General features: G+C 46.3%; 1 protein-coding gene across 1 annotated transcript in view; it reads left to right on the top strand.

The window, feature by feature from the left end:
- The window catches only part of LOC128406940 (collagen alpha-2(XI) chain-like), a 59,596-nt gene that overhangs the window by 32,507 nt on the left and 11,878 nt on the right, over positions 1–15,211 (top strand). Inside the window, exons 3-6 of the mRNA XM_053374836.1 lie at positions 1,487–1,645; positions 4,985–5,180; positions 6,942–7,097; positions 9,187–9,228. Of these exons, the coding sequence (XP_053230811.1) occupies positions 1,487–1,645; positions 4,985–5,180; positions 6,942–7,097; positions 9,187–9,228 (553 nt within the window). The remainder of the gene's footprint in view (positions 1–1,486; positions 1,646–4,984; positions 5,181–6,941; positions 7,098–9,186; positions 9,229–15,211) is intronic.

Genomic DNA, 15,211 nt, shown 5'->3' with positions numbered 1-15,211 from the left:
CATGAATATTGAAGTCACCCAGGTCTATGGTCCTGCGGTCCTCCAACAATACTCCAGAGACCACCTCAGGCAACTCAGTCAGGAATGATGTTGGGCAACAGGGTGGTCAGTAAACCAGCAGTATCTCCAGTCCATCTCTGTGGCCCAGCACCAGGTGCAGGCACTCAAAGTCTGTCCAAAGATGAAGAGGTTTTCTGGTCAAGGAGATAATGCTTTTGTGGACAATAGCAACACCTCCCCCTTGACTCCCCAATCTAGCCTGGTGTTGTACCACATACCCTGGTGGGCACAGCTGGGTAAGGCTAGGCCCACCCAATTCACTCAGCCAAGTCTCAGTAATACACACCAGATCAGCCTTCTCATCCACAATCAAATCATGGATGAGCATGTTTTTCTTATGAACCAATCTGGCATTCAGTAACAGCACCACCAAATCAGAGGGATCAGTGGATAGACCACCAGTATCTTCTAGAGGAGTGAGAGGACTTGGATGAGGAACTGAGACCAAACATCTAGGCCTCTGCCCCATATGGTAGTCAGCCCCTCCATTCTAATTGCCCACAATTACTGGAATTGAGGTAGCATTTTCACATTCCCTGGTCTATGCCCACCTAGGCATATTTGAACACCATCATCCATCACCACATACAACTGGGAGATTAGGGCCACAGGTAGTAAACTAAGACAAAATAGCATTCACATCCCAGCCCACCAAGAGTAAGATGGTTAAGTCCACAACTACTCTCCTCTCCCTGCCTCTCACTCAGAGGGAACCCCACCAAACTAAACTATTCAACCAGGATCTCACCATGACTGAGGTTCACAGGCCTGTCTCCCACAGCAGCTGGCCTACAATTCTGTATCTTGACTGACAGTAGTGGACACCCATGCCCTGTGGCTCCCCAACCCCTTTGGTGTCAACCCCTTTGCAGTGGACCCCACTGAACATGGCAGGGCCTATTGCTATAATAGTAAGACAGGCCATGGGCCACACCAACTGCCCAGCTTTATTCAGCAATCAAGCAAAGCCCCATATTATAATCACACCACTTTCTCTCTTACCTGCAGGCAGATATCTCACAGGACAAGCAGACTGACACAGACAAAAATGGCTCACACACTCTTGCTGGCTGGCAGAACAGACCTGGCAGAGGCTAGGACTGTGCAAACCACCCTCTTTCTAGTTGGCCTTCTGTAGGCCTACTCCCCAATCTGATATGGAAATCTAGTGAGCAGGACTTAGGACTGGAAAAATAAGAAACCAAATTGACAGATTCACTCATCCTTATTTCTATACCACTCTACTGCTGTACGTGGATATGGGCCACCCCACATTGTCCTCCCAACAACTCTGCAAGAAAGTCTAGGCTAAGAGAGACTCAGCTTTATGGCTGAGTAAGGGATTCAATCTTCCTAGTCAAAATACAAAGCTCTAACCACTATTCGACACTGCTATTCTGTTATTCATGCTCTGCTTCTCTCTTAGCTTTGCAGATGAGCTGAGTCTGTTGCTGATGCTCAGGTACTCTTTGAAGGAGAACACCAGTCTCTTGACTATCATCGGTCTTCGCAGCAACATCCTCTTTCAGATCAGGATTACCCCTCACACCTTGGTATTTGTTGCCAGAAGGGGGCACCATTATGAGTGAGCTCAGTGCCATATTTTTCTTCAATATTGCATCACATTGTTGCACAGACAGAAAGCCAAACCTATCTGTGCTAAACTTTGATCAGGGAGCAGAATCAGTAGGACAGTTCTCCTCCAGACAAACCTCCGGGCTATTAAAATTTTGCCTAGTGCTATTTTTCTAGAAAAGGATGTGCCAGAACTCACCACGAGCACTTTCTTTGTTCTCTTATAATGGCAATGGCACCCACCTGAGAGGTACTGGAACTGAGTTCTGGTGCTTTCCAGCTGGAAAAGAAGCCCCAATCCCTCCCTTTCCCCTCTCCTCCATGCAATTAATATTGCCAGGACCACCACTATCCCCCCACCCCATCCCTACATAGAGATCCCCCACTCCTACCCCCACCCCAGTACCAACCAAGACGACACAAAATCACCCTCCCCACTTCCCAACCATCCACAACAACCCACAAGCCACACACTCAACCCCTGCTCCAAGGACTCTACCCATAGCACAAAAAGAACCACACATACAAAAATAGATCCCTCCCCAACCAACCTCTCTATCTCTTCCTTCACCACAAAAGAAAACAAAGAAAATGAGCTGGTAAAAGAAAAGAAAAACGAAGAAAGAAACCCATACCAACTAAAACAATACCCACAACCTCAATAAAACAATCAACAAACAGGCTAAAGTCAGACACACAACCAGCACAATTGTGGCACCAGGGCGTGCCAATACCCATATCCCCACCCCAACTAACCAATAATGTTGTTAATAACACTGGCAACATTGCTTATAAACCTTATATCCAACACAGGCATCACAAAAGGTGCTGAACACCATCTCACTGACCATTCCCTGTCACAAATGATAGGGAAGATGTCCTGTTCTTAAACAAGGTCTTCCATGCCAGATGAGACCCAGGACCAACTGGCTGGAAGCCAGATGGTCCAAGTTATCCCAAATAAACACCTATATAACTACATATAGGTTATTTTCTGTAATCTACCCCCCCCCCGCTGCTTTTTAACCCAAATCTAATTCTAACCCCCCTCTTCCCCCACCCATCAGACTTTATGTCAGCACAACTTAATAGGTTTGATAGACAATATAAGGTGAAAGAGTCAGGACAACTCAGATGCGTTGGCAGGGAATCATCCTATAAAGTGGATAAGCAGAATCGCTAGCTTAAAAGCAATTACACTAAATGTGAGGTGAGTTGGGAAACCATATCAAAAGAAAATGCATCACCTCATATGTAAACACCATGACATTGCCTTCCTACAAGAAATACACAATCCACCCAAAGGAAGCAAACGCCTAAGTGAATGGTATCAAATAGTATGGGGAAAAGCCTTACTAGAAAAACTAACCAATAAACTGAAACTGACACGGTGACAATAGAAGAGGACGCCTTCACCCCAGTATGGTTCCCCTTTATCACATACACAGCCCAACAAGACAACAACAAGAATCTTCCAACAGCATACGAATCAATCTGGCTAACCTGATTCAAAAATACACACATACACACACCCAACTCTCACACAAAAACAAATCTCACTACTGCCAACCAAAGACAACCAACCACACCCTAGGCCACCCCCAACGTCTCTCACCACCTAGGAAATCCAACAAGTGAATAGTAAGAGAACCCACACAAGTGACACTGACACAAAACCCCACACATACACTAAGTAGAAGAATAGAAACCTCACCGTCCCCCATCCTCCTCTTCCCCTTCTTTTCTTCCCAACCTAATACTGCATGCAACACTGTCAAATAACAAATGAAACTGATCTGTAGAAAACACAACTTGAAAAAGAGACCATTCCTTTTTTTAAAAAACTAAGACATCAATAATAATAATAATAATAATAATAATAATAATAATAATAATAGCAGCTCTGATTTTCCCCTGGACCAGGCCCTGCTTCTTACCCTCCTTGTGTGCTTTTGCCTGGCTGGAATGTGCCCTTGACCTCTAACAATGCCTCTTGCTTGCTTGCTTGCTTGGATGGATGGAGGTTGAAGAGATATGTGTATGAGAAGCATGCTGCATGTTTATTTGGAAACCTCTGACTTTATGTGGTTGCAATATATCCTAGTGTACAGGGGTAAGAGTCATGTCCATAGCTCCACCCACTTTTGCCTCTGGCCCTCCTCACCACTGTCCTCCTGGCCCTTGGAAGATTGTTCACAAGGAAATGCATTCCATGAACTGAACAAGGTTCCCCAGCCCCTTCCTGGACCATTGGTAGAGATATCTGGAGATGTCACTGAAAGTGGAGATATATTGGATTGCCAGCATCAATAGAGTTGGGGTGTCAGAGGTCAAGATTGGAAGGGAATGTGTCATGCGTGAACCTGAAGCTTGCACAGTCATGTTCTTGTAATGCACAATCAGAGTTAAGGAACCTCAGACCCAGAGGCAAGAACTTCCTATCTGACCTCAGGAGTCTGCTCCTCACCTGCCCTGCTTTGTACTCTCTATGAGTGTTCTTGCCTGTCCAGAATTTATCAATGAATTCTGATGGTGCCCCTTGGTTGCCTTGATGGAGGACAGAGAGGGTGTGTGTGAGGGCATGCTGAAACTTGCCTACTCTATGAAGGTAAACATTTACAATTGCTGCTCTGCTGACTTTTGCCTCTGGCCCCACCCACCACTGGCAGATGGCTCCTAGTAAGTTGCCCAGAACGGAATGTGGCCCCTGGTTCCTCAACCCTGTGCTTAGAGCTGGGGTAGCTGGCATGGTGCCCACCAGGTAATCTTGGATTACAACTCCTATCAGCTCCAGCCAGCACAGCTAATAGTCAGGGATGGTGGCAGCTTCAGTGGGGCACCATGTTGGCCACTAGTGGTTTAGCGTTAATGCCCAAATATAGTCACAATATGCAATGCTAAAAATGCATTGCCCGGTCTCAGAAACTCACAACGTACACTTGCATGGGAGAATTAAAAGGTCATCCCCCAGTGCTGAAATTACATCAGTTTGTTTGTTAATGTGAGGTGTGATATGCCTAATAAAGGATTTTGAATTGAAATTACATCAGAGTGGGTGCTGGGCATGGCCTCCCAGGGGTGAGTTTTCTACAGTGGTAGGGCCATAGCTCACTGGCATGCAGAAGGTCCCAATCCTAGTATATCTTAGTAGTGTGACTTGGTATAAGGCACCCCTGTGTTCAGAGGCAGCTGGGTTTTGAAGGTAAGAGTGTTGAGGGCTGGCTCTAGTGTTAGGCAGAATGAGGCATGTTCCATCCATTGCCATCTGTCACACCTCTACCAGCATACTTCCCTGTTGCTGTGTGTTGCCTAACTCATGTATTGCTCTTTCTGGCCCTGTCACTTGCAGGTTCCCAGTTTCCTCCCTGTCAGATGGACACTGGCACAGAGTGGCCCTTAGCATCTCCTTGAACAGGTTGGCTCTGTATGTGGACTGCTGCCTGCTGGAGAGCGTTGCCTGGTCTGGTTACTTTGGCATGGGGGTGGCCACGGAGGGCCTGGTGGTTATTGGAGGTCTCATCGAGCCCTTTGAGGTCCCTTTCGAGGTGAGGAACAGCATGGGCTTGCACCTGCATTATTCTTTTCAGGACACCGCCTACTACCATGCATGAAAATCACAAGGAATAAGGCAGCTTTCTCTGTTCCCAAATAGAAAAGCTGTCTATTACAATGCACAAGGAAACTGTTCAGCAACCACAGTTCCCATAATCAGAACCATAGCTAGGTGATCTTGTGCCCCTGGCAGAACTGTCCAGATTGCACCCCCTAACCGCAGACAAATTAATTCTTCTTTCCGCCTCTCCTCCAGCCCCACCCTCTATTTAAAAACTTTTCTTATGAGCCAATAATCAATATTTTTATTTATAGACATATTTATGGACATATTGTAGCCGATTTTGTGCCCCCTCCTCCACCTGCACCCCTAATGGGGGCCCAACTCACCACCCCCTAGCTACAGCCCTGCCCATAATGAGTTCTTCCTAACACATACTGTCCATTTTTATCCAGATACTGGTAAGAATGTATATCTGCTTTAAGGGCATAAGAAGAGCCCTGCTGGAATGGGCGCTTGTCTAGTCCAGCCTCCTGTCCTCAAAGTGGCCAACCAGATGCCCTAATGGGAGGCTTGCAAGCAGGACCTGAGTCCATTCGACTTCCGAAACGTTCAACTTCCAAAGCGCAACTTCTGATTGGCTGCAGGAAGCTCCTGCATCCAATCGGAAGCTGTGGAAGCCCAGTTGGATGTTCAGTTTCCGAAGGAACCTTCAAAAACCGGAAGACTAAGTTCCGGTTTTCGATTGTCCATGAGCCAGATCATTCAACTCCTAAGGCGTTTGGGAGCCAAGGTACAACTGTATTTGTATACACTTCTATCATAGCCATTCTTCCCTTATCTCTTAATCACTGGCGGAGGAAGAGTGGGGCGGGGGGAGCGCACCACCCCTGGCAGCGCGTTCTTGGTGGGGTGCTATTGTGGCTGCCCCCCACCCGCACTGGGTGCCATGCCCCTGCAAGAAGTGTGCCACGCCCTTGTGGGTAGCGTGCCACGCCCCCAGGACATGTGCCACACCCCTGGGATGCGCACCAGCCCCGCCCCCCGGTGCCAGAGCATGAAGCTCCGCCCCTGCTCTTAATTTAACATCTCTGAAATGTTGCAACCAGTGCTTTTCTTCTAGGAAAAAGGTGCCGGAACTCACCACGAAGTTGTTACAGTCAGTGCCACACTTTTAACCAGTGCTTTTCTTCTAGGAAAAAAGGGTGCTGGTGCCGTGTACCCTTGAGTGCAGTCGTGGAACTTCATGCATCAGCACTGGGAGTGGAGAGCAGGTGGGGGCGGGGCTGGGGCATTGCATGCTGCCTGCGGGGGCGGGTCACCCAGTGCGGGGGGGGGGAGCTGAAATAGAACCCCACCGGGATCACGCTGCCCCCGCCCCCCTCTTCCTCCACCAGTGCTTGAGTGTCCCCAGATAAAAAGCACTGGTTGTGACCTTTCCTGATAGGAAAGTTGCTCCAACCTCTTGATCGTTTTGGTTGTCGTTTTTGAATCTTTCCCCACTTTTCAGTACCCTTCTTGAGACGAGTTTCCTCACACCCACCTTTCAGAAACCTAGAAAGGTGAACAATAGGCAGTGACTTAAGTTCATGTGTCTTGGAACTTTACTCCCCTACAATCTTGTTACTTTTTTATTATTCACTGTTTTATAACCCAAAACATGAGTACATAATACAGTAATAAAACTTGCATTCCGAAAACCTTTGGTGCTCATTATATTTTAACCCTTCCCAAACTCTCCCTTGCTTTCCAGGGTGCGCTGGGACAGCTGAGCTTCTGGATGGGAGATGCTGGAGTTGCAGATCGATCCTGTCAAGCCTCTTACAGCACCTGCGGAAGCCTCCTGGACAAAGGAGCTCACCATGACAGATCCCACTTCTGGGAGAAGTTTCCCCAAGCTTGGACTCAGGTGGAACTTTGTAGAGGGTTGGAAAAGAAAGGTTGAAGTGGGAAGGTAGAAAGAGCAAAGCAAATGATGATTTGATTTCTGCTTAAGAACTCCCACCAAGTGTAGTTGCAATTTAGCACCAAGTTGAAATGTTTTCTCCAACCGGAAGTTATGTCAGAGGCCTGACAGGGCCTCAGACATCACTTCTAAGGCCATGTAGGGCCTCAGAGGTTACAAGACCTCTGACGCGACTTCTGGTTTTGTGCTGGAAGTCACGTCAGAGGCTTTGCGGCGTCTCAAGACATCAGGCCTCCGACGTGACTTCTGGTAGAAACTGGAATTCATATCAGAGCCCTGCAGTGTGGGTGCTGAGCACTCCCCCACACAAAATGTGGGGGCCCAGGCACCCAGGGCCCCCTAGAGTTGGTGCCAATGTTATGCTCGGTCATGTCCCATTAGAGCCAAAGGCCATTCTGGGTGGGTGGAGTCAGTCCATGCCCTGAGCTTGTTAAATCACCCAGGCCACCATATGGTGCAGCTGCACACAAGCCCAAAAGCTTCTGATTTTGAGTTCTGGTAGTTTTAAAACCACTTTATATTATTTATTTATTTATTTATTTATTTATTTATAGCATTTCTACCCACTTCTCAGCTGAAAAGGTAGCCGGGATGGCTAACATACAATCAAAATTTGACAGACCCTACCTGCAGCCTAACAGGACGCGGGCGGCGCTGTGGGTTAAACCACAGAGCCTAGGGCTTGCCGATCAGAAGGACGGCGGTTCGAATCCCCACGACGGGGTGAGCTCCTGTTGCTCGGTCCCTGCTCCTGCCAACCTAGCAGTTTGAAAGCACATCAAAGTTCAAGTAGATAAATAGGTACCACTCTGGCGGGAAGGTAAATGGCGTTTCCGTGTGCTGCTCTGGTTCACCAGAAGCGGCTTAGTCATGCTGGCCACATGACCTGGAAGCTGTACGCCGGCTCCCTCAGCCAATAAAGCGAGATGAGCGCCACAACCCCAGAGTCATCCACGACTGGACCTAATGGTCAGGGGTCCCTTTACCTTTACCTTGCCTGCAGCCTTACCAGTTCAGAGGCAGGAGGTTCCTGATGGTGATGGGCCTCCAGCAAAACTAGTGAAATGAGCTCAGCTTCCATATCTCTCCCTCTGAGGCAGTCTGATGGAACGGCTGCCCCCAAATGATAGCTGAAGGCTGAGGAGGCCTGCTGGAGCTGGCCTGTTATAGTGGAACCAATGGCCCTTATGCTTGAGCCTCAGGTGAGGAAGAAAAAGATATGGTGCCAACCAATGTTCACTGCTATAGGAGGAGAGTTAAACTGATTGTGGCAGCAGCAAAAAAAGTAAGGTGGGAATGTCGTCGTCCCCCCAAAAAACCCTAGCATTCACAAAACCTCTGATTTAATGCCAAAAAACGCCCTTTAACCAAAAAAGAGAGTTGTGTTGGAATGAGTTTAGAAAGGTGCTGTGGCTCAGTGTCAGAGCATCCGCTTGGCATGCAGAAGATCTCAGGTTCAGTTCCTAGCATCTCCAGGGAGGACTGGGAAACCCTGGAGTGTTACAGTCAGTCAGTGTAGACAGTACTGAGCTAGATAGAGCAATGGTCTGATACAGAAGAAGGCAGCTACTTATGCTCCTGATGCAGAGATAGTCCATGAATCACAATGCAACAGTAAGCAATGCTTTGCATGCAGTTGACTGTAACCATGCCAAAACAATATACCGTATTTTTTGCTCTATAAGACGCACTTTTTCCCTCCTAAAAAGTAAGGGGAAATGTGTGTGCGTCTTATGGAGCGAATGCAGGCTGCGCAGCTATCCCAGAAGCCAGAACAGCAAGAGGGATTGCTGCTTTCAATGTGCAGTGATCCCTCTTGCTGTTCTGGCTTCTGAGATTCAGATTTTTTTTTTCTTGTTTTCCTCCTCCAAAAACGAGGTGCGTCTTGTGGTCTGGTGCGTCTTATAGAGCGAAAAATACGGTATATTTCTGCTTAGTGATGCTCGAGTCATCAGCAGGTGACTGTGAAACATTTACCAGCTATGAAAATATTGACTTCCTTCTCATCTGGCTTCTGCTCTGTTTGCATTAGGTGCCAAATGTAACCAATGAGGTTCACCGATCCTACACAAAGGTACAACTTTTTCTAAACCGCACAGTGCCCAGACTCTACTCTTTGGTTTGCCTTATTAAAACAGGAGACCCAGAGACTGCAGCATTTCTTGTCTGATAATGGATGAGGTCATTCTGGATGCTCTGGATAATAAGAATAAAAATAGCAACTTCAGAGAAGCGAGCACAGTTGTGGATGTTGTGAAGTGTGTTAGTGTGTGTATGTTTTGTGAACAGCTGGATTTTGCAAGTGCATAATTTATGTGGCTAACTGTGGATTAAGTAAATTTGATAATTTCCATATATTTGCTTCTTTGCCCATTTCCCTTCCTTCCCCTAAAATACTAAAATCCTTAGACCCTTCAGCCCCTGAGATTATACTTCTGCATTCATCGATGAGGACTAGAAACTTTAACAACATGGAATCAAGATTTGAAGGATGTTCAGCTGTGTGAAGTAATTGCAGAACACTTGCTGTTTGGGCTACAAGTGTCCACCCCACAAATCCCATTTAACTTTTCTCCTTCCTTTCCTTTTTTGTTGATTTTTTTTTAAAAAATACTGAAGCCATTTCTTTTTTTTAAAAAAGTAAGGGGAAATGTGTCCTTGTTCATTCTCCCTAACCTCTTCAGTGTCTTTCAATACCATCAGCCATGGAATCCTTCTGGAATGACTGTTTTGGCACAGAAACTGCTTTGGTCACACTATAATCACCTCTGTCAGGAGGCCTCTGGAAACATTCCACAAAGACAGACTTTTTCTATCTCTCCCCTACTTGTTAGCTTCCCAAAATAGCTTCCCACCCTGGAATTGATGGGAATGTGCAGTGAACAAAGATCCAGGGGCAAAAAGTGTGAGGGAAAGGGCCTGGGTGGGGAGAGAGGTATAGTTCAAAAAAGTTTAATTAGTGATCCTCAGTAATGAAGGACCTGGGTCATGTACAGAGTGGTATGGCATCATTATTTTAATTTGCTTCACTCCCTAATCTTTTACATTTTATGATTCTGAGTAACTGATAATGCCTTACACCAAGTCACATCAGTGGTCCATCCAGCACTATATTGCCTATACCAATGGTTCCCAATTAGTGGTCCACAGACCCCAGCTTACACAGAGGGTCCATGGCTTGGCTTTTGAAAAACAGAGGGTCCACACTTCTTATCTATTTGGTAGCCACTGACCTATGATCAACAGTGGTTGTCCAAGGTTTCAGGCAGGGGACTACCCAGCCCTTGTAAGAAAAACAATGGGGCCTAATTTGATTAGTAGAATGTCTGGCATCTGGTGGGCAGGGCTTGTGTGTTGTGCTGTGCTCTGGAATCGGCCCCTCCCTTCGAGTGTTCAGTTAGAGAGACCAACTGTCACTCTTGCTTCATTCTTGCTCATGTTGCTGTTTTAGTTTCTCTCACAGAGTATGTTATTGTGTTACAGTTTTCTTTATTATTAAAGCTTTGTTTGACATATACATGAGCCGCTTACTTTGCTGAATGAAAAGAACCTCTGCTGAAGGATGCAGGAATATCGTAAACTGTGTGAGTGAGGGGATATTGCCAGTCTGGCTAGAGAATTGATTGTTGTTGTTGTTGTTTAGTTGTTTAGTCGTGTCCGACTCTTCGTGACCCCATGGACCAGAGCATGCCAGGCACTCCTGTCTTCCACTGCCTCCTGCAGTTTCGTCAAACTCATGCTGGTAGCTTCAAGAACACTATCCAACCATCTTGTCCTCTGTCGTCCCCTTCTTGTGCCCTCCATCTTTCCCAGCATCAGGGTCTTTTCCAGGGAGTCTTCTCTTCTCATGAGGTGGCCAAAGTATTGGAGCCTCAGCTTCACGATCTGTCCTTCCAGTGAGCACTCAAGGCTGATTTCCTTCAGAATGGATAGGTTTGATCTTCTTGCAGTCCATGGGACTCTCAAGAGTCTCCTCCAGCACAGATTTTTTTTACTCACCCCACCCCTCCACAACAGCCCTACCTTGAGGTGCTGGGGACTGAACCTGGGATCTTCTGCATGCAAAGCAGTTGCCCTGCCACTGAGTTTTGGCTCTTCTGTGTTCAAACCCCTTCTGCAAAATACAGGGAGCTTGGGGGCACCCTGAAAATATCCCAGTCTAATTTTGGACTCCCCTCTTCTTTTCCTTAAGCTGTTGTTTGTTTCCGTTGCCTACTAATATTGGCTGCTGCCACCACTTCTGCCTCTGAGAGTTGATTTATGTTTCAGTTACATTTCTGCCATAGTAAGAGTGTTTGTGAGTTTCATGGGCCTGGAGAGAAATGTAATGAGACTCTGGAACTGGGACAAGTCACTCCCCACACCCTCCCTCCCTCCCAAGCTCCTAATCAGAAACAGAAAACTCCTGGGATGTTTTAGAGGTTCAGTTGGACTTGTAAAAATGGGGGGGAAGAATCCACTGCTTTGGAGTTATGGGTTAAGAAATAATGAGAAGCAGCTGAGGTACTCCCCTCCACATTAACTTTTGCCTGCAGCTTCTCCTCCTTTTGCACCTAGAGAGGTAGATAGAGAACGGCTCCATGGTTGCTGTTTTTTGTGGTTACATTGCACAGTTGTACCTTCGAAGTCAAACGGAATCAGTTCCGGAAGTCTGTTCGACTTCTAAAACATTCAGAAACCAAAGCACAGCTTCTGATTGGCTGCAGGAAGCTCAAAAATAGCTCAGAAAATTCATATTTTTTGTGGGTGGTTGGGGGTTTTTTTTGGGGGGGGGAGAACTTGCAAGAAAAGACCAACAACTTTGGGGGAAAAGAAAAAAGCTCAACAACTTTTCACTTTTTAAAATATGTCAGCCTCGATGCAGATATGGTCCTGATTCAATTCAGGGGCTGGCCCTAGCGGTCAGAGACAGCAGTGCTTCTGATAAGCAGTTGCTGGAAACCACGGGAGGGGAGGAAGGTCCTGTATCCAGGTTCTGCTTGCAGGCTTCCCACAGGCATCTGGTTGGCTACTTTAAGAACAGGATGCTGGGCAAGATAGACCACTTGCCTGTTCCAGCAGGGCCCTTCTTATGTTCTTCTGAGAGAGGGCTGACTAAGGGCAGTCAGAAGTTGCTGGGGCAGAGCCAGCGTGGTGTAGTGGTTAAGAGCGGTGGACTCGTAATCTGGTGAACCGGGTTCGCTTCCCCGCTCCTCCACATGCAGCTGCTGGGTGACCTTGGGCTAGTCACACTTCTCTGAAGTCTCTCAGACTCACCTCACAGAGTGTTTGTTGTGGGGGAGGAAGGGAAAGGAGAATGTTAGCCGCTTTGAGACTCCGTAGGGTAGTGGGACGCGGGTCGCGCTGTGGGTAAAACCTCAGCGCCTAGGACTTGCCGGTCGCATGGTCGGCGGTTCGAATCCCCGCGGCGGGGTGCGCTCCCGTCGTTCGGTCCCAGCGCCTGCCAACCTAGCAGTTCGAAAGCACCCTTAAGTGCAAGTAGATAAATAGGGACTGCTTACCAGCGGGAAGGTAAACAGCGTTCCGTGTGCTGCGCTGGCTCGCCAGATGCAGCTTGTCACGCTGGCCACGTGACCCGGAAGTGTCTGCGGACAGCGCTGGCCCCCGGCCTCTAGAGTGAGATGAGCGCACAACCCTAGAGTCTGGCAAGACTGGCCCAAACGGGCAGGGGTACCTTTACCTTTACCTTTAGGGTAGTGATAAAGCAGGATATCAAATCTAAACTCTTCTTCTTCTTCTTCTTAATGAATCGGTCTCCATTGCCAGACACTGACAACTTTTCACTGGTTTATTGCAGAACAAAGGGCACCTTAGGACCCTGGGAGTTTTTGGCTGGTGGTGATTGATAGAGGGGGAGGTATCTCTTTTCTCCCTGCATCATCTCTGGTCACTGATATGAAGAACAGATGCCATTTGAGCTATAAATCATGTAATGTTTCAAGCTGTTTGAATAGTCACCAAGGGGTGGTTGAGATACACAAGATGTACATTTTTTTTCTTTTACGGGTTCCCTTCTGAACATCCCCAGTGAAGAATGGTCACTGTGAACTCAAAATGAACCAGTCTGCTTATTTCCAGTCTTTGGGTTGTATCCAGCCGTCCTACTTAGAGTAGACCCATTGAAATTGATGGATGTTACTTACTTTGATACAACCTTGTACTTCTTAACCCTGTGTTCACTCATGTCCATTCTGTTCTATTTCTGTATTAATCTGTGCATTTAAATTTGCATTCAAATACAGCACATGTTTCAGTATGTAAACTTCTTTTCGTTTGAAGGGGGGAAATGGTTAAACCTGTTTCCTCTTAAAATATGCATACGTTTTCAAAACACTGTTAAATTTTATTTATTTTTTGACCCATGAACCTGAACATTTTGCTGCTACCTGAACCTGCAGTCTAACTCCGCCTACCTGGGAGTAAGTTCCATTGAATTCAATAGGACTTACTTCTGAGTAGCCATGGCTATGATAGCATTTGAGTTCTGAGCTGTGCATTATTACAAGAGGCGCAGATTTGGTCTGTTTTTGTTGGGATCCTCAAGTGTTCCTGGTGGAGAGATTAGATTCAGTTCATATTTAAAGGCTAAACTACCCAGTTCCCACTTTCTGAAACAGTATGTTAACTAAAAGGCAGCCATCCTTCAAAATTTGCACTTCTCCAAATTCTTCAATGCCAAGTAAGGTGGGACAAAAAATATGAGACAAAAAATGCATAGACTAAAGGAAAGCATGCACAAAAAATACAATTGTTAATGAAACTGACAATGCTGTATATTAGGGGAAATTGCTTTATAAAGATGTGCATCTTAGGCAAAACTGCAAACAGAAGTTAGAAGAAAATCACACTAAAACACACAAAATGTGAAAGAGAAACCAAAACTGACAGAGTTGTTCATCCCTAACCAGAAGGGGTGCCAACTTGGGCCCCAAGTTATGGGTGCCCAGTGGCACCTGCGATGTAACGTGATGTCACAATTTCACGACGTCATGTTGCATCAACCTGCCCAGCGGTGCTTCTGAGGCCTGGCAGTTCACACCCAAGACCTCGCAAGACCTCTGACATTGCCTCTGCAGTTGTGTAAGGCCTCCTACACAACTTTTGGTACAAAAACTGGAAGTCACACAAGAGCCCACACAGTAGGTGCTGAGCACCTACCAAAAACATGTGGGTGCCTGGGCCCCCTATAGTTGGCGCCTATGCTAACCAGGCTGGGCCAATGCAGGCAAAACTGGATATTCTTAAGTATGGTTACTGGATGAAATGTGAGCAGCAGGGTCACAATCTCTTTCTACCCAATATTCCCCCACAAATACTCATTTCCCCACCCACACTTCTTTTCTTTCTTGTTGTCTTGAGAGGCTTAGATGACACATCACTCAGAGCGTTAAACAATAAGTTTATTGTCTCCCTTTATTTATTTATTTTGGGGGGGGGAATAGAAGATGAGAACAAGTGGGTTATGTTATGCCATTAAATCCCATACAAGTATGGCTTGGATATTTGAGAAAGGAGGTCCAACTCATATTCCTGTAGTTGGAAATTTATTTAAGAGCAGCCAGAAATGTTGCTTGCCATTAAACAGTGTTCTGCTCAAATTCCTACTGGAAAGGAGAATGGTTTTAGCAAGGTGCTGCATGTTGCAAAGATAGCAAAATGTATAGAATTTGTGATATTGAGAGACGGTGTTGGGGTGGCGTAGGGAGAGCAAAGTGATTTAAATATTTATTTATTTAAAACATTTATATATTTAAAATTGGACAACACATTTATGGTTGGGTTTTCAGATGTGATGAATTGTATTATAAGTTGCATGTTTGGTCACGTATGTTGTTATCTGTAAATAAAAAAGTTTAAGAAAAGGAACAGAACAGAGGCAGAAGACTCCCCCCTGATTATCATGAAGTTAAGCACCACCTGGTGTCTGAACTGCAGAATGCCATGATCCACACATCTCTCTATTTTGCTCAAAGAAACAAATCAGGGCATTTATTTGATTCCATGTATGAGTTGCTTCCCTTAGAATATCTCAACCTGATTTTAGGTAAGAACATCAA

Source organism: Podarcis raffonei, chromosome Z, assembly GCF_027172205.1.
Source record: "Podarcis raffonei isolate rPodRaf1 chromosome Z, rPodRaf1.pri, whole genome shotgun sequence".
Classification (NCBI taxonomy): Eukaryota; Metazoa; Chordata; class Lepidosauria; order Squamata; family Lacertidae; genus Podarcis; species Podarcis raffonei.
This window is presented reverse-complemented; position numbering and strand designations above follow the sequence as displayed.